At 44.6% G+C, this 16,350-nt stretch overlaps 1 protein-coding gene across 1 annotated transcript; it reads left to right on the top strand.

Moving 5' to 3' along the window:
- Nucleotides 1–2,494: 2,494 nt before the first annotated feature.
- On the top strand, nucleotides 2,495–5,968 carry fgf9 (fibroblast growth factor 9; the record flags this gene model as incomplete). Its single annotated transcript, XM_070544356.1, has 3 exons — nucleotides 2,495–2,636; nucleotides 5,304–5,407; nucleotides 5,530–5,968. Coding segments are annotated over 3 exons (429 nt in total), but the record flags the coding sequence as incomplete, so codon positions are not given.
- Between the last annotated feature and the right edge of the window lie 10,382 nt (nucleotides 5,969–16,350).

Consider the following 16,350-nt stretch of genomic DNA (forward strand, 5'->3'; position numbering starts at 1 on the left):
AGTAGACTAAATGTTATGAATGAGCAAAAAGGAAAAAGTGAGGTTGTCTTACAAAAATGTGATTTATTCAAATTTCCCAAGGCAATGGTAAACAAAGTGTGCACATTTGGTTTTTTGTTAAACATTTGTGACTTATATTAGTTAACAGTTTCAGTCACATTCACTCCAAAACACATTCTGAGTTTCAAATATTGTTGGAAAGAGGTTCTTAGCATTCTACAGACACACAGTATTGTCTGTAAAATAAAATCACTGAACTGTGATCTTGAGAAAGAGGTTTAAAAAAAGTGTCCCAGTTCACTGCTAGTTGCCTACATTTGTGGTCCAAACACCTTATTTTTTGTTTTTAAGCAATTTTTTTCTTATTCATTGAGAGAAATCTAGTCTCTGCTGGGCTTTAACGAGTGCATCAAAGTCAGGTTGAATGTCTGAGGTGGAGATGCGAAGCACAGCTGACACATGATCATCAGTGAGAGAGGATCTACACCTGGATTTTGTAAACTTAATCATTGAAAATGCTTGTTCACAAATGTAGGTAGAGCCGAAGAGAACCAACATCTTCTGAGCACGTCTCCTCAGGTTTGGAAAGTCCTCCTTAAGAGAAGAGTAGAAATCCAGCAGAGATCCTGAATCTCTGCTTTCGAGTCCCAAACCCTCTTCAGCACTTTCCCCAGGCTGAGCCATCTGACAGCTGTGTGGAGTCCTCCAAAAGAGCCACAAACTGTCTGTGATTCATCGCCCGCGCCCTGATGAAGTTTATTATTTTAGTAACAACATCAGTAACATGGTTGATTTTTAGCACTGACTTGCACAACACATGTTGGTGTATAATACAATGCAAAAACACCTATTTTTGATCTGCATCGATTTCTGTCACTTTATCTTGCATGCGTTTCAAAAGTCCGACATTTTTCCCTGTAAGATTTGGACAACCGTCTGTTGTGACACCTGACAGTCTCTCCCCTTTCAATCCCAGAGTGTCCATGCACGCATTTACCTCTGTAAAAAGATCACTCCCTGTCGTTGTCCCTTTCATCGACCGCATTGCTGCCAGCTCCTCTGTGAGCTTGAAGTCCGTTATCCCCCAGACAAATACGAGCAGCTGGGCTGTGTCCCGGACATCACAGCTCCCGTCTAATGAGAAAAAGTCAAAACTTGCCACTTCACGTTGCAGCTGAAGCTCCAGGTTCCCCGCAATGTCCTCGATCCTCCTGGTCACGGTTCGCCTGGACAGCGGGATTTGCTCAAATGCGCCTTTTATTTCAGGGCATATTAGTGCGGCAGAGTCCTCCATGCACTCTTTGACAAACTCTCCCTCCGAAAACGGCTTGCTGTTTTTAGCTATTTTGTGGGATATCACAAAGCTGGCCCTGGTTGCTGCATCCCTGGATGTGTGAAGCTTAGTAAAACAGCCTTGCTGCTTTTGCAACTTTGCTAGCAAAGCTTCAGATGTCCGTGCCCTCTCAGCATCAGATGAGTTCTTGTATTTTTCCGAGTGTTTCTTGTCGTAATGCCGACTCAAATTGTAGTCCTTAAACACGGCAATCTCCTCCCCGCAAACCAAACACACGGCTTTACCTCCGACTTCAGTAAAAAAAATACTTAGCAGTCCAATTTTTGTTGAAAATCCTGCATTCGGCATCTTTCTTTTTTTTTTTCCATGAGCGGACATTTCTCGGGCTACAATCACCATGTCAACCGCGGGCACTTGTTGCTATACGTATTGCGTCATTGTGCACGTAAAAAACAACTTCAAAATAAAAGCAATGCAGCCTTAGCCCATGCATGAGGTAAAATGAGAAAATACATTTATTTTGTAATTTCCAATTAACCTTACGCGGGCCGGTCAAAGTCAACCAAAGGGCCGGATGTGGCCCGCGGGCCGTAAAATGCCCAGGTCTGGCCTAATGGGTTTAGGCGTTGTTTGAGGTCTCTGAGTTTAAGATCAATGCTCTATGACAGGGGTATTCAATTCCGGGCCTGGAGGTCCAGTATCCAGCATGTTTTAGTGGTTTCTCTCATTCAACACACTTGATTCACCTGTGCAGCAGCTCATCGGGCTCTGCAGAAGCCTGTTAATCACCTGCTGATTGAAATCAGGTGTGCTGAAACAGAGTTAAACCTAAAAAGTGCTGGATACTACACCTCCAGGCCCAGATTTGAATACCCCAGCTCTATGGAGACCTCTGTCCTACCAGCCCCAGAGCTTGTCCCAGAACAGAACCAGCCCTCTTTTTCAGTTTCTTTAGGCTTTTTACAGCCAGTGGTTCTGATTCTGCTGCCCTGGCAGATTACTGCAGACTTATGGGATATCTGGATCATCTTCTGCAAAAACTGAAGGATCCTAGCTTTCTGTGAAAGTCCAGTCTGCTCTGTCTCTCATTGTCTCCAGCTTCAGCTTGAAGTCTGTGACATTCTTTGTGTCCAGTATTGACTTCTCTTTTAGTCAGTAAGAAACAACACCCAGAGTCCTGCTGTGCTTCTATAATCCATCTTTTTCCATGCAGGTCCAAGTTCCTCCACAGTCAGACAAGCAGTGAAGCAGCAGCTGCTCTACTGCCGAGCAGGAATTGGTTTCCATATCCAAATCTCAGCAGATGGTTCAGTGAGAGGCGTACACAGACCCACTCAGTACTGTGAGTTCAGTCCAAACCGATAAACAGTGGTACTGGGTAAGGTTTACCAGTCTTTTAGATTAAAATGTTTGTGACTTAGAATAACTCCAGGTTCTCCTCAGCCTCCACCAGGTTCCACAGCTCCAGTGAAGTCACATCCCTGCTTAGATTCGTTTGCTGACTATAAATGGTAAATGGCCTGTATTTGTACAGTGCTGTCCCTGGGCTGCCACCATACCATGGTGGAGGGGTTTGAGTGTCTCAATGATCCTAGGAGCTAAGTTGTCTGAGGCTTTCTGCCTCTGGTAGGGTCACCCATGGCAAACAGGTCCTAGGTGAGGGATCAAACAAAGAGCAACCCAAAGACCTCTTATGATAAATTATATAAATGGAAACCGTGTTCCCTCGCCTGGACGTGGGTCACTGGGGCCCCCCTCTGGAGTCAGGCCTGGAGGTGGGGCACATTGGCGAGTGCCTGGTGGCCGGGCTTTCACCCATTGAGCCCGGCCAGGCACAGCCCAAAGAGGAAACGTGGGTCCCCCTTCCCATGGGCTCACCACTTGTGGCAGGGGCCAAAGGGGTCGGGTGCAGTGTGTGACGGGTGGTAGTCGAGGGCGGGTGGGGGAGGATGCCGGTCAGACCAAGCAGGCCCAAACGTATCGCGAGGGTCTGCTGGGAACGTCTGGCAGAGTCTCCTGTCAGAATGAGCTTCAATTCCCACCTCCGACAGAACTTCCAAAATGTTCTGGGGGAGGCGGGGGACATTGAGTCTGAATAGACCCTGTTCCATGCCTCCATTGTTGAGGCGGCCGACCGGAGCTGTGGTTGCAGGATAGTCTGTGCCTGTCGTGGTGGTAACCCCCGAACCCAATGGTGGACACCGGCAGTTAGGGATGCTGTCAAGCTGAAGAAAGAGTCCTATCAGGTCTTTTTGACCTGTGGGACTCCAGAGGCAGCTGATGGGTACCGGGAGTCCAAGCGGAACGCGGCTCGGGTGGTCGCTGAGGCAAAAACCCAGGCATGGGAGGAGTTCGGTGAGACCATGGAGCAAGACTTCCGTACGGCTTCGAGGAGATTCTGGTCAACCATCCGGCGCCTCAGGGTGGGAAAGCAGTGCGCTACCAACACTATCTATAGTGGGGACGGTGTGCTGCTGACCTCTACTCAGGACGTTGTGGATTGGTGGGCAGAATACTTCGAAGACCTCCTCAATCCCACCGACATGTCTTGCAGTGAGGAAGCAGAGTCTGGGGACTTTGGGTTGGCCTCTCAAATCTCTGGTGCTGAGGTCACTGAGGTGGTTGAAAAACTCCTCTGTGGCAAGGCTCAGGGGGTGGATGAGATACTCCGGGAGTATGGGGTACCAGGCTCTCTGATACGGGCTGTTAGGTCCCTGTATGACTGGTGTCAGAGCTTGATCCGCATTGCCGTCAGTAAGTCGGGCTCGTTCCCAGTGAGAGTTGGACTCTGCCAAGGCTGTCATTTGTCACCAATTCTGTTCATAACCTTTATGGACAGGATTTCTAGGCACTGCCAAGGTGTGGAGGGCATCCGTTTTGGTGGCCTGAGGATCAGGTCCCTGCTTTTGGCAGATGATGTGGTCCTGTTGGCTTCATCAGAACGTGATCTTCAGCTTTCGCTGGAGCGGTTCGCAGCCGAGTGTGAAGCAGCTGGGATGAGAATCAGCTCCTCTAAATCTGAGACCATGGTCTTGATTCGGAAAAGGGTAGAACGCCTTCTCCGGGTCAGGGATGAGGTCCTGCCCCAAGTGAAGGAGTTTAAGTATCTCGGGGTCTTGTTCACGAGTGAGGGTAAGATGGAGCGTGAGATCGATAGGCAGATTGGTGCTGCATCTGCAGTGATGCGGACGTTGTATCGGTCTGTCAAGGTGAAGAGAGAGCTGAGTCAGAAGGTGAAGCTCTCAATTTACCGGTCAATCTATGTTCCTACCCTCACCTATGGTCATGAGCTTTGGGTACTGACCGAAAGAACGAGATTGCGGATACAAGCAGCCAAAATGAGTTTTCTCCGAAGAGTGGCTGGGCTCTCCCTTAGAGATAGGGTGAGAAGCTCAGTCATTCGGGAGGGGCTCGGAGTAGAACCGCTGCTCCTCCACATCGAGAGGAGCCAGTTGAGGTGGCTCGGGCATCTGGTAAGGATGCCTTCTGGACGCCTCCCTGGTGAGGTTTTCAGGGCACGTCCAACCGGGAGGAGACCTAAAGTTAGACCCAGGACACGCTGGAGGGACTATGTCTCTCACCTGGCCAGGGAATGTCTTGGGATTCCCCCGGAGGAGCTTGCCCAAGTGGATGGGTAGAGGGAAGTCTGGGCCTCTCGCCTAGGCTACTGCTCCTGCGACCCGACTCTGGATAAGCGGATGAAAATGGATGGATGGATGGATGGATGGATGGATTGATGGCCGTCCAAGGGTTCTATAACCCCCCAAGGCGCTTCACAACACAATCAGTCATTCACTCGACTCTAAGCTGCTTTTGTTCAGGCTCATGTGCACAGATGTTGATGATTTCTCTTCAGTTTTTTGATCTTCCTGTTTCAGAATATTTAGTGAGATTTTCACCAGTGTAACAGCCTTTTAGACACTAAACAATCTCAGTATATAAAATGATGTCTAAAGTGTTGGGACATTGTGTAGTCTGTAGTCTGACTGTGTGTCTGAATCTCCTCCAGGTTGGTTGACAGTGTTTGCTATGAAACATGGAGTGGTGGGAATCAGAGGGGTGAAGAGTGGTTTGTACCTATGTATGAGCTCAGGAGGACTGGCTTATGCAGCGGTACGTAGGGCTGATATTCTGACTCAGTTACACAGGTGTTCTCATCCTACCAGCTTCCCTGGTTTACAAAAGCAAAGTAAAAATCATGTAACGTTCATTCTCTGTGTCTGTTCTCCCTTCAGGAGCAGTTTGATGATGATTGCCTGTTCGAGGAGAACCTATTGGAGAACCACTACACCACCTACTCATCTGTGTCCTACCCAGGAAACTACCTGGCTCTTTCCCACAGAGGACAGTTCCGGAGAGGCAACAGTGTGGGCCCCTACCACTCTTCCACCCACTTCTTACCAAGGAGGACAATGTGATCAGACCATCAGTCTGTGGAAAGGGCAGTGGACCAGAAGCTGGACCAACGCAGGGAAAACAACTAGACAATTAAATAAAACCAAAGTTCAGAATGAGGACTGAGAATGGGATGTTCCCAAGAAGTGAAGATATACTATATAACATGTGCAGGGTGCAATTTGGAGTATTTTTATTTTTTAGTTTAACTCACCTGTTGCTGTGATCACAAAAAACTATGGAGATAAAAATTATCTACTTATTCTGATTATTGCTTTACCATACCATACCATACCATACCATCTTTATTTATAAAGCACATTTAAAAACGGCATGGCAGCCGACCAAAGTGCTGTACAGAATAAAACTTTACTCATTATTGTATTATTTTTAATTAATTTTACAAATTATGTCTTGAATAAATGAGATAAATTCATGGTTTGAGTGAACATTAATATGATTTATTAACACTAGCTTTTCCTGGGGGGGCCAGCAAATTTCTATGGATTGCCATAGCCCCCCCCCCGGCCACCCTTTGGGGGTGCCATTGACCCACTTGAAAAGTACAAGCAAATAGGCTGTGCGGTTAGTGCTTTGTTTGTGCTGATTTGTGCAGGTAAGATATTTGTTTGTGCTTCTACAGTTCCTGAGATATTAGAAGTTTTACTCTGGGGTGATGACATCATCAGCCCCTTGGGTAGCTTCAAAAAGAACCGGACCTGTCTCCTTGCTTATTGTTACGTTTGTGCTAGTTTGTGCAGGTAAGGTTTTTGTTTGTGCTGCTGCGGTTGCTGAGATATTACAAGTTACATTTTGGGGCAATGACGTCACTCCCCCCCCCCCCCCCACCCGGACTGCACCAAAACGATCCAGCGTAGTTTTTAGTGCTTTGTTTGTGCTGAGTTGTGCAGGTAAAATATTTGTTTGTACTGCCACGTTTTATGAAAAAATGCTTGACAATATTTTTTCAAATGACTGTGTCTTTTGTGTTTGAATGTTCAATAAAGTTCTGCAAAAACAATGAAAAACCAACTCGTTATTAAATGTTCTAAATTTGTTATACTTGAACAATAATTTAAATGTTCAATTACGTTTCTTTTATCAATTTAAGATTACATTAGGAAAAAATTGGCACATCTCTAGGAGTAGAACTCCAAACAGGCACCTGTAAGAACTTAAACAAACAACTTTACAGTATTGAAAACAACATTAGAACAATCGGCATTTCCATCAACATTTTTACAACAAACGAACAAGCTAGCAGTCTTTGCATCACATAAAAAAGGTTTGGCAGGAAAAAAAACTACTAGTTGTATTTCATTGGAATTTTTACAACCGATTATTTATTTGGTCAAGGTAAGAGTATTTACTTAATTATAGCCCAACGTAAAACCCATCCATCCATCTTCTGAACCTGCTTGTCCATGCAGGGTCGCGGGGGGGCTGGTGCCTATCTCCATGGACGTAATTTTCACTTTAGAAGTGGGGGGGACACGGGGGGGGGGGTGGGTGTCTTTACAGTACGTTCTAATGGGAAACAGGCTTCAACACAAACGGTTGTTTTCTGCTTGGTCCTAGAGCTCAACCAGTGTCAATTTAATATAGCGTAATATTGTTTTTGGATGGTAAAAAGTACAGGGGTCCAAACTTGACTTTGGAAAAAGTGGGGGGGACATGTCCCCCCCGTCCCCCCCCAAAATTACATCCATGCCTATCTCCAGCGGTCAGCGGGCAGTCAGGCGGGGTACACCCTGGACAGAGAGCCAGTCCATCGCAGGGCAACACAGAGACACACAGGACAAACAATCTTACACACCTGGGACGTAATTTTTGGGGGGGGGGGGACGGGTGGGACATATCCCCCCCCCACTTTTTCAAAAGGCAGTTTTGGTCCCCTGCACTTTTTTCCGTCCAAAAACAATATTACGCTCCATTAAATGGATTTGGTTGAGCACTAGGACCGAAACGGAAACCGGTTTCCTATTAGACCCGCCCAAAAGCTAATCTATTGGCTCTGCTGATACTTGCTAACGTATTATTGGCTGTTGCTGCTGTCATTCAAGTTGTAAACAGTCAGAACGTGCTCACGTTGTTTCGCTAGTTTGGAGCCACTAGGGAACACCGGTACTGAATCACATCGTTAACTAGACGCTGTGTAATATCAGAGCTCAGCTCAGCTTCCATTACATAACATTTGAATAAGTGTTCATTTGTGAGTCTTTGGTAGTTAGGCACAGTCAGGAGGCAGCATGTCAAGAAAACGAAAAGTGGATATAAGAGACTTCTTTCAAAGTCAAAACGTAAGTTGGAACATGTGACACCCCTGCATTAAGCTCAGACTCACCTCCTCCTTCACAAACATACTCAAAACTAACTTTTACAAACTCATCTCCTCCACATAACTGACTCCTCAGACACAATTTGTTCGCATTATTATAATTATTTTTTTATTATTACTATTATCATCATAATTATTATTACTAGTAGTAGTAGAAGTGTAACTTCAAAACTTTTATCATTTAACTTTATTGTAAACTTATCTATTGCAATGTATATTTTCACATTAAAAAGCTCTGAAAAATGAACAGTATCATTGTCAACAGATTTTTTTAAGCTTAATGTCAAAGATGTACTCTTTTCATTAGATTTATCTAATTTTTTCCATTTATTTTTTGTGTGTTGAAATGCAACAACTGTTTAAACACTTTTAAGGGAAAAAACATATTTAATATGTTTTTATACACTCAAATGTTAGGGTGATGATCATGTGTAAAACATTAGTTCAGCATGTCCTCTAACACAGCAAATGAACAAACGGCCAGATCTCAGGAGGGACCGTTTATTTATAAATAATTTTTATACTTTTGACTAGGCCTGGGAAAGTATTTTGCTGGACGATATTTTGTCCAACAAATTGTTGATGATAAACAATATCATTGTCAACATTATCTAGACCAAAATAACCACTAATATAATGTTAATATATCATAATAATGCAAGTACACCCTTTAAAATGCAACAAATAAACCTTCATTTAACATTGAAATGTCCAGAACCAGAACTTCTAAATGAATAAAAATAACAAACAAAAATTAAATAAAAAAGGAATCTCACTCCCTGTTAGAAAATGTTGCATCAAAAACAATAAAAAAAGACCAAAACAATAAATACAATGGCCTATCCATTGTCAACAGCCAAAACTGCACTTCAATTATGATAATAAATAAAAATAATAATAGAGTTGTACATTTTTTAACTTTGATATATATATATATATATATTGAGGATGGAAAAATTATTGAGATGGGCACGTGACGTGTCAAGGGATCTTTACATAACAACCCCACATCAAAATTTCGTCCCTGTTACACACACACACACACACACACACACACACACACACACACACACACACAAGGACAATTTAGACAGACCAATCAACCTAACAGTCATGTTTTTGGACTGTGGGAGGAAGCCGGAGTACCTGGAGAGAACCCACGCATGCACAGGGAGAACATGCAAACTCCCAGGCTGGGAAGCGAACCGAGGACCTTCTCGCTGCAAGGCAACAGCTCTATCCACTGCGCCACTGTGTAGCCCCGATGTTAAATCCAATGCACAAAATACCTCAGTGTAGACTGGAGAACATGATTTATGTCTCCATGCTGATCATATACCCAACAGTGTCATAAGTCATCTTTTGATCCATCCTAATCAGTTTATTTTATTTCTTATTCAGATGCCTAAAGCCATCTGTAGATAAAGATTCTGTTTTTGCAATCCTTTGCAATTCAGGCCATGATCCAAAATGGCAAAAGGCCACTCCAGCTGCCCCAGTATGGACAGCGATGAGTCATCAGCTAGAAGACAAGATGTCAGCAAAGGCCCTGTGCACTTTTGTGAAGCTGAACAGACATAACATCTGGTCAGATTTGGAAATCAGTGATCAGGAAAGTGATGGTGAAGCAGAGGTAGACTCCGGTGGCATTTCTGCTGGACAAGAAGGCCTTTCAGCTTGAGGTATACCTTTTGAGGACTGGGTGAAGTTCATTCCTGAAACTGACTGACTGCTGTGAAAAAACAATGTAGGCTTATAATCACTTCTCCTGTAATGTCAGTTTCAACTGAAACAAATACAAACTTTAGCCTACCTTTTGTTTGTTTATGCTCTGGTATAATCAGAAATATCAGTTTATGTACTGAAACATACAAAACATTCATAAAAACTAAAACTAGAAAAAAAAAGAGTTCTGCTGCTGTGTATAAAACCAGCTGTGTTATTATGGTGTAGGTTATAAATAAAACTTGTAATGTCTCAGAAACCAAAGCAGCACAAACAAAACAATGACCGCTCAGCCTATTTGCTTCAGGCGGGTGGGGGTCAGCTTCATGGCCAGCAGACACATTCTCTCTAAATGCGAACAAAGCTCAGGCTGATTGACGGCACGTTAGCACCTGACCAACAGTGGCCAGATGTGGAGGAGATGGCACCCAAACAGAAATATAGCTAAGGATCAGGCACAAGAAAGAAAAAGTCAAAACCAGAGGAGTGTGTTGCTGGAACAAAAAATAAAAACTTTGTGGGCATAAACATCCCAGCTGCTGTTCATGAGACAGAAGAGAGAATAATTGTGTCTGGATGTGGACTGAAGATGGAATTTTACATCAGCATCATTATTATTCACTCAATTCAATTCAGTTTATTTATATAGCGCCGAATCCCGACCAGAGTCGTCTCAAGGACCTTCACACAGTAAACATTAAAGTACAGGTCAGTTCATTAAGCCAATCAGTAACAGGTTTCCTATACAAGGATCCCAGCAGGTTGCACTGAGTCACTGACTAGTGTCAGTGACTGACTAGTGACTAGTGTCAGTGACTTTACAGCAATCCTCATACTAAGCAAGCATTTAGTGACAGTGGAGAGGAAAACTCCCTTCTAACAGGAAGAAACCTCCAGAGGATCCTGGCTCAGTGTAAGCAGCCATCCGTCACCACTAATTTAAATGTGTTGTTAATGCGTAACCTTTCATCTTTGTCTTTGGTTCTCAGCCTTTCAATCTGTGCTGTCAATTATTAATATTATTGGTGTATTTAAATATAATGTAGGAAAAACAGTCATACATATTGGCCCAAGTCTGTCTGTCTATTTAGTGAGAGAGAGAAAAAGGGGGGGGGGGGGGGGGATTATTTAATATTATTACAATCACATCATTAGCTGTAGTCATATCTAGATATGACAACATTAGTTTCATTGTGTCATTTCCCTTTTAGACCAAAATAATCCTACTCTGCTAGTTTGAGGGATTTCTGGTTCAAGCTGCTTCTGCTGAGTGAGGCTTCTCAACCTGAGGCTCATCTATAGCACAAGAACACCTGAGTAGTCTGGCTCTCATCAGCTCAGCTCAGAAGTAAAGGTTGGTTTATGCTTGACGCGTCCGCGAGGTCCGCACGGCTCCGCGCGGAAAAGTTGCATCATTTTGCGTCATTTTAACAACCACGTAACAAATTAGTTACAGTTTCCTCCTAAAGTTTATTCTGAAATTTCTTCTTTATGGTGAAAGAACATTATTTTCTTTTAGAAAGAACAGCGTTAGAGACATGCAAGTGTGTAACCTTACCCACTGGGGGGGGGGGCAGTGCCACCCGATCCTCCGGTCTGAAAGCACAGGACTGCTCAGGTGTCCCAGTGTAAAGGTAGACTTGGCAAGAGGGTACCTAACAACAAAAACGCCAGAGGGGAAGATGGAGGAGGCAGCTTGGTAGTTTGGACTATTTTTTGTGGAGCGTGGACAATGGCATGATGATGAAAAGTGAAACCGGTACGTTGGCTGTCACCTTCAGACAACATGGATCCCTCGGGTTTTGTGTTTATTCCTGTTGTTTCCTGACACCGGTCCTTCCTCTTTCATCTCATCATCACAGATGCTGCCGCTGATACCGAGGACACATCTCAACATTCTACAGTAAGTCCTGCAACAATCTGATGTTCTCATTTTAAACTTATCGAACAACATGGAGGTTTTGTGGATTTTTGTTGAAAAGGTGTCCAGTATTTATCAGTTATTTATTTTGGTTTTGCCTGTTTCTGCTTAATATTCATGGTATTCAGCTCTAGCTGCGTCATTAAGACCTTACAGTCTGACACAAGCTCCTATTCTTAATGGCTGCAACACATCGTCCCAATTGAGAGTCTACCGTTTTCTCCACAGCCTAATAGGTGGTGATGATGTGGTTCAGAAAACAAGAGGAAGAATTCAGAGTGACCTATCACCAGGAATTTGATATGTTTTGTTGTGTTTTTGTTGTTCTGGAGCAACAAAAGGATCTAACTGATCCAACAACAATCACAGCTTTTACAGATGATGGACCTCTTTTGGCAGACAGTAAAAAAGCTTAAATGTGCGCTGGCCAGGATGGTTTGTAGTTTATTATGAGCTTGACCAGGCGGAGAGCCAGTTCCTCTAGTCTGTAGGTTCTCAAATGAACACATGTACCTGGCCCTCGTGGTTGTGGGTGTTCACTAGTCATGACAGGATTGAAGAGACAGAAAGAGGGTGCCTGTCATGTCAGTCTCTGAGCTCCATCTCTGACCTCTGACCTATCTCATGGCGTGAAAAAGCTGTTGACATTGTGGCTAGAGCTGTGGCAAGGTGCTGCACCTGTAAAACTGAAGTTGAGATGAAGAAGGTTTAGAATGAGTGGATCTTTAACACAGCATGGTGCTCTGTTTGGACTTTCCTAGCCGCTAGCCCAGTCTAAATGATGGTAGAAACCAGAACCTTGTCCAAAACCTGTACAAGAGCTCGCTGACAACTCAGACCCTCAGGCCTTCAAGAGTGGACATGCAGCCTGTGATGTTTCTCCATCCATCCATCCATCCATTGTCCTCCACTTTTCCGAGGTCAGGTCATGGGGGCAGCACCCTAAGCTGAGAGGCCCAGACTTCCCTCTCCCCAACTACTTGGGCCAGCTATTCCAGGGGAATGCTAAGGTGTTCCTTGGCCAGGTGAGAGACATAGTCCTTCCAGCGTGTCCTGGGTCTTCCCTTAGGTCTGCCCCCGGTTGGAGGTGCCTGGAAAACCTCACCAGGGAGGCATCCAGGAGTCATCCTTCCTAGATGCCTGAGCCACTTCAACTGGCTCCTGTCAATGGGGAGGAGCAGTGGATCTACTGCAAGCCCCTCCTGGATGATAAAGCTTCTCACCCTATCTCTAAGGGAGAGTCCAGCCACTCTTCGGAGAAAACTAATTTCAGCCGCTCGTATTTGTCATCTTGTTCTTTGGGTCACTACCCAAAGCTTGTGACCACAAGTGAGGGTAGGAATGCTGACTGACTGGTAAATCTATATACCACGAAGGAACTGTACAAGGCCCGCATCACTGTAGACACAGCTCCATTCTGCCTATCCATCTCCAGCTCCATCTTTCCCTCATTGGTGTAAAAGACCCAAAGACACTTAAATCCCTCCACTTGAGGCCGGAGAGTGTCCTGCCTCAACTGTCACCTTTGCTCAAGTTTGGATATAAAACTCTGTCCATTCCAAATGAAAATAATAATTTTTCAATATAAAGAAGACATTTCAGAATAACTGATACAAATGAATTTAATTCTATTTTCCTAAACTGATTATACATAACAAAATATGAATGAAATGATGGCTAACAGATAACAGACAATAGATGAAATAAGCTAGATGTTTTAGCAGAACCTTGTAAGCATCTGAGAGTTTGTGATGTCTGGGTTGTAAAATCAGTTTGGCTGTGTGGTTTGTTAAACTATAGATTATTCATAAAACCATCCGACACAATCATGCAGAGTCTACGATACCTTTTACTTCTTCTTACGGCTCTTGGACAGTACAGATGCTTTTTTTCCTCCTCTCCTCCCTATCTTATCCCAAGGCTAATATGAAGTGTTTTGAATTGATGTTAGACTGGTTTGGCTTGACATTATGTAGCGGTGAGGATTAGCTACATATTTATTACGAAATATGAATCTAATTGATCTTTGAATGTTTGATTTAGATGACTCTAGTTTCTTTGACTATTCCGGGAACATACACTACATATTGTCACAACCTGTCCTGTCTCCTCGCTCTGTTCAGTCCTGTCTCTCCTGATTGCTCCCACCTGCTTCTCGTCTCCCAATCACTGTAGATCCCAGCTGCTCGTGTATTTAAACCCTCCCAGCTCTGTGTTCCTTGTCTGTCCGTTGTTTTCATGTCCCGTGCGTTCGTGATTAAAAACCCTCTAAAACGTTCCCGCCTGCGTTCTTCCCCGCATTTGGATCCTCACATCCGCTTCACTCACCTTCGCACCCGTGACACATATTAATTCAGACAGAGTCAAGGATATAGGTGATAAAAATTTATTTAATCCTGTTTTTCCTAATCCTGTCCATAAAAGTTATGAACATAAGTGGAGACAAAGGACAGCTTTGTCAGAGTCCAACTCTCACCGGAAACAAACCCCACCAAGATTTAGCACCTAGCATACCTTACAGCTCTTATCGAGGGGCCTTATACCTCATATTCCTGGAGTACACCCCACAGGACCCTTCCCCAATAGACATGGTTGGATGCCTTCTCCAAATCCACAAAACACACATAGATTGGTTGAACAAACTCCCACTCGCCCTCCAGCACAAGGGTAATAGACAGTAATGGTATAGAGCTGGTCTTAATCTTCTACAACCAGGACTAAAACCACGTTGCTCCTCCTGAATCTGAGGTTTGACTTTCTGGCCAACCCTCCTCTGCAGATCCTCTGACAAGCTCTTACCAGGGAGGCTCTGGAGTTTTATCCCGCTGTAGGTGGAATGGGGGGCCACCACTCGGTCTGCCAATCCCGCAGAACTGCCCTTCATGTCCACCCAATATTGTAGAGCTGCATGAACCAACACAGCTCCAAGGAACAAATTGTCAAGGTATTCATCATCGGCCACTGCTCATTGTACACTGCGCCCCTTTTGCCCCTCCCACAGGTAGTGACCCCTTGGAAAGGGGGACCCACGTCTCCTCTTCGGGCTGTGCCCTACAAGGTTGGCCACCAGGCACTTGCCAACGTACTCCACTTCCAGGCCCGGCCCTGGTGAATACAGTTTCCATTTCTGTTCATCATAAGGGGTGTTTGGTCTGCACTTCGTCTGATCCCTCACCTAGGACCTGTTTGCCATGGGTGACCCTACCAGGGGCATAAACCCCTGATATCCTAGCTCCTAGGATCATTGGGACACTCAAACCTGTCCACCATAATAAGGTGGCAACCCAGGAAGGAGGCTTCACACTCCAACCAATTAAATAGTTTCATTTTTGCCAGATAAATGATTAACATTTTTATCTTGTTTGGTTTTCTTCTGTCAGTGGGCGTATTGCTGTGTCTGTTAGAAGATGATTGTGCATGTTAAAGTCTGTGTTTTTGTAAAATCTCACATCTATATTAAATGTTTTCTGTTCTTCTGCTTTGGATGACTTGATGATATTAAATGTGTTCATCATCTTTTTGGACTTGACTTTAGGAACTTCAAACAGAAGTGTCTGAAGAACCAGACACCTCAAAGATAGAAGTTGTCTCTGTGACAGAGGAAGACCTTCCCACCGTTGAGACCCCTAACACTCTGAATATCAGCCCCCTGGGCAGTTTTATTACTGATGTTCAACCAGAGAAACCACCAATAACATCAGAAGAGCTCCAGCCCCCAGCTACACCCAGCTCAGCCATGCCAGTCACAAAAGTACAGCCTTTTATGAACGGTGAGACAATAGCGAGGAGTTTGCAAAGCAAAAACACACACTGTATCTTCAGGAATCATCATTTGAAGCCTTGTTGTTTTGTGTTTGGGACGATTTTTAAGCTATTTTATTGCATAAGTAATACAGTGTTTTTTTTTTCAACAGAGGATGACTCACGTGAAGGCTGGAAGTACAGGATACTGGCCCGTAGGTGTGAGCTGCTTGTTGCGTTATGTCTCATCGTGGTTATTACTCTTACTTTAAGCATCGGCCTTGGAGGTAAGGGAGTCGCTTTTATGACCCCTTTACATTCAGCAGAAACAGAGTATGTGTATGATAACCTCTCTCTCTCTCTCTCTCTCTCTCTCTCTCTCTCTCTCTCTCTCTCTCTCTCTCTCACACACACACACACACACACACACACACACACACACACACACACACACACACACACACACACACACACTCATCATCGTCTACAGTGGGTCTAAGCTGTGTGGGGAAGTATCGCTGTGGCTCATCGTCCCAGTGTGTCAGCATCTCAGCTGTGTGTGATGGGAAGGTGCACTGTAAAAACCAGGCGGACGAGTTTGGTTGTGGTAAGATGACCTAACGTCTTTATTCACATATAGGCCTTGAGTTTTAGTGCACTACTCAAAAAACACTTTTGTCGTTTTAGTTGTGCTACATGTGCTAAATGGCCTTCCTCCTAGCTATTTATCCAAACTTCTCGTGCCATATGTTCCGTCTCGTGGATTGAGGTCGGCTGACCAGCTTTGTGGGCGACGGTGGGCACAGGAGTTAAGCGCTTGCCTCGTAATTGGAAGGTTGCAGGTTCGAGCCCCGCTCAGTCTGTCGCTGTCGTTGTGTCCTTGGGCAAGACACTTAACCCACGTTGCCTGCTGGTGGTGGTCGGAGGGACCGGTGG

The sequence above is a fragment of the Nothobranchius furzeri genome, chromosome 14 (assembly GCF_043380555.1).
Source record: "Nothobranchius furzeri strain GRZ-AD chromosome 14, NfurGRZ-RIMD1, whole genome shotgun sequence".
NCBI lineage: Eukaryota > Metazoa > Chordata > Actinopteri > Cyprinodontiformes > Nothobranchiidae > Nothobranchius > Nothobranchius furzeri.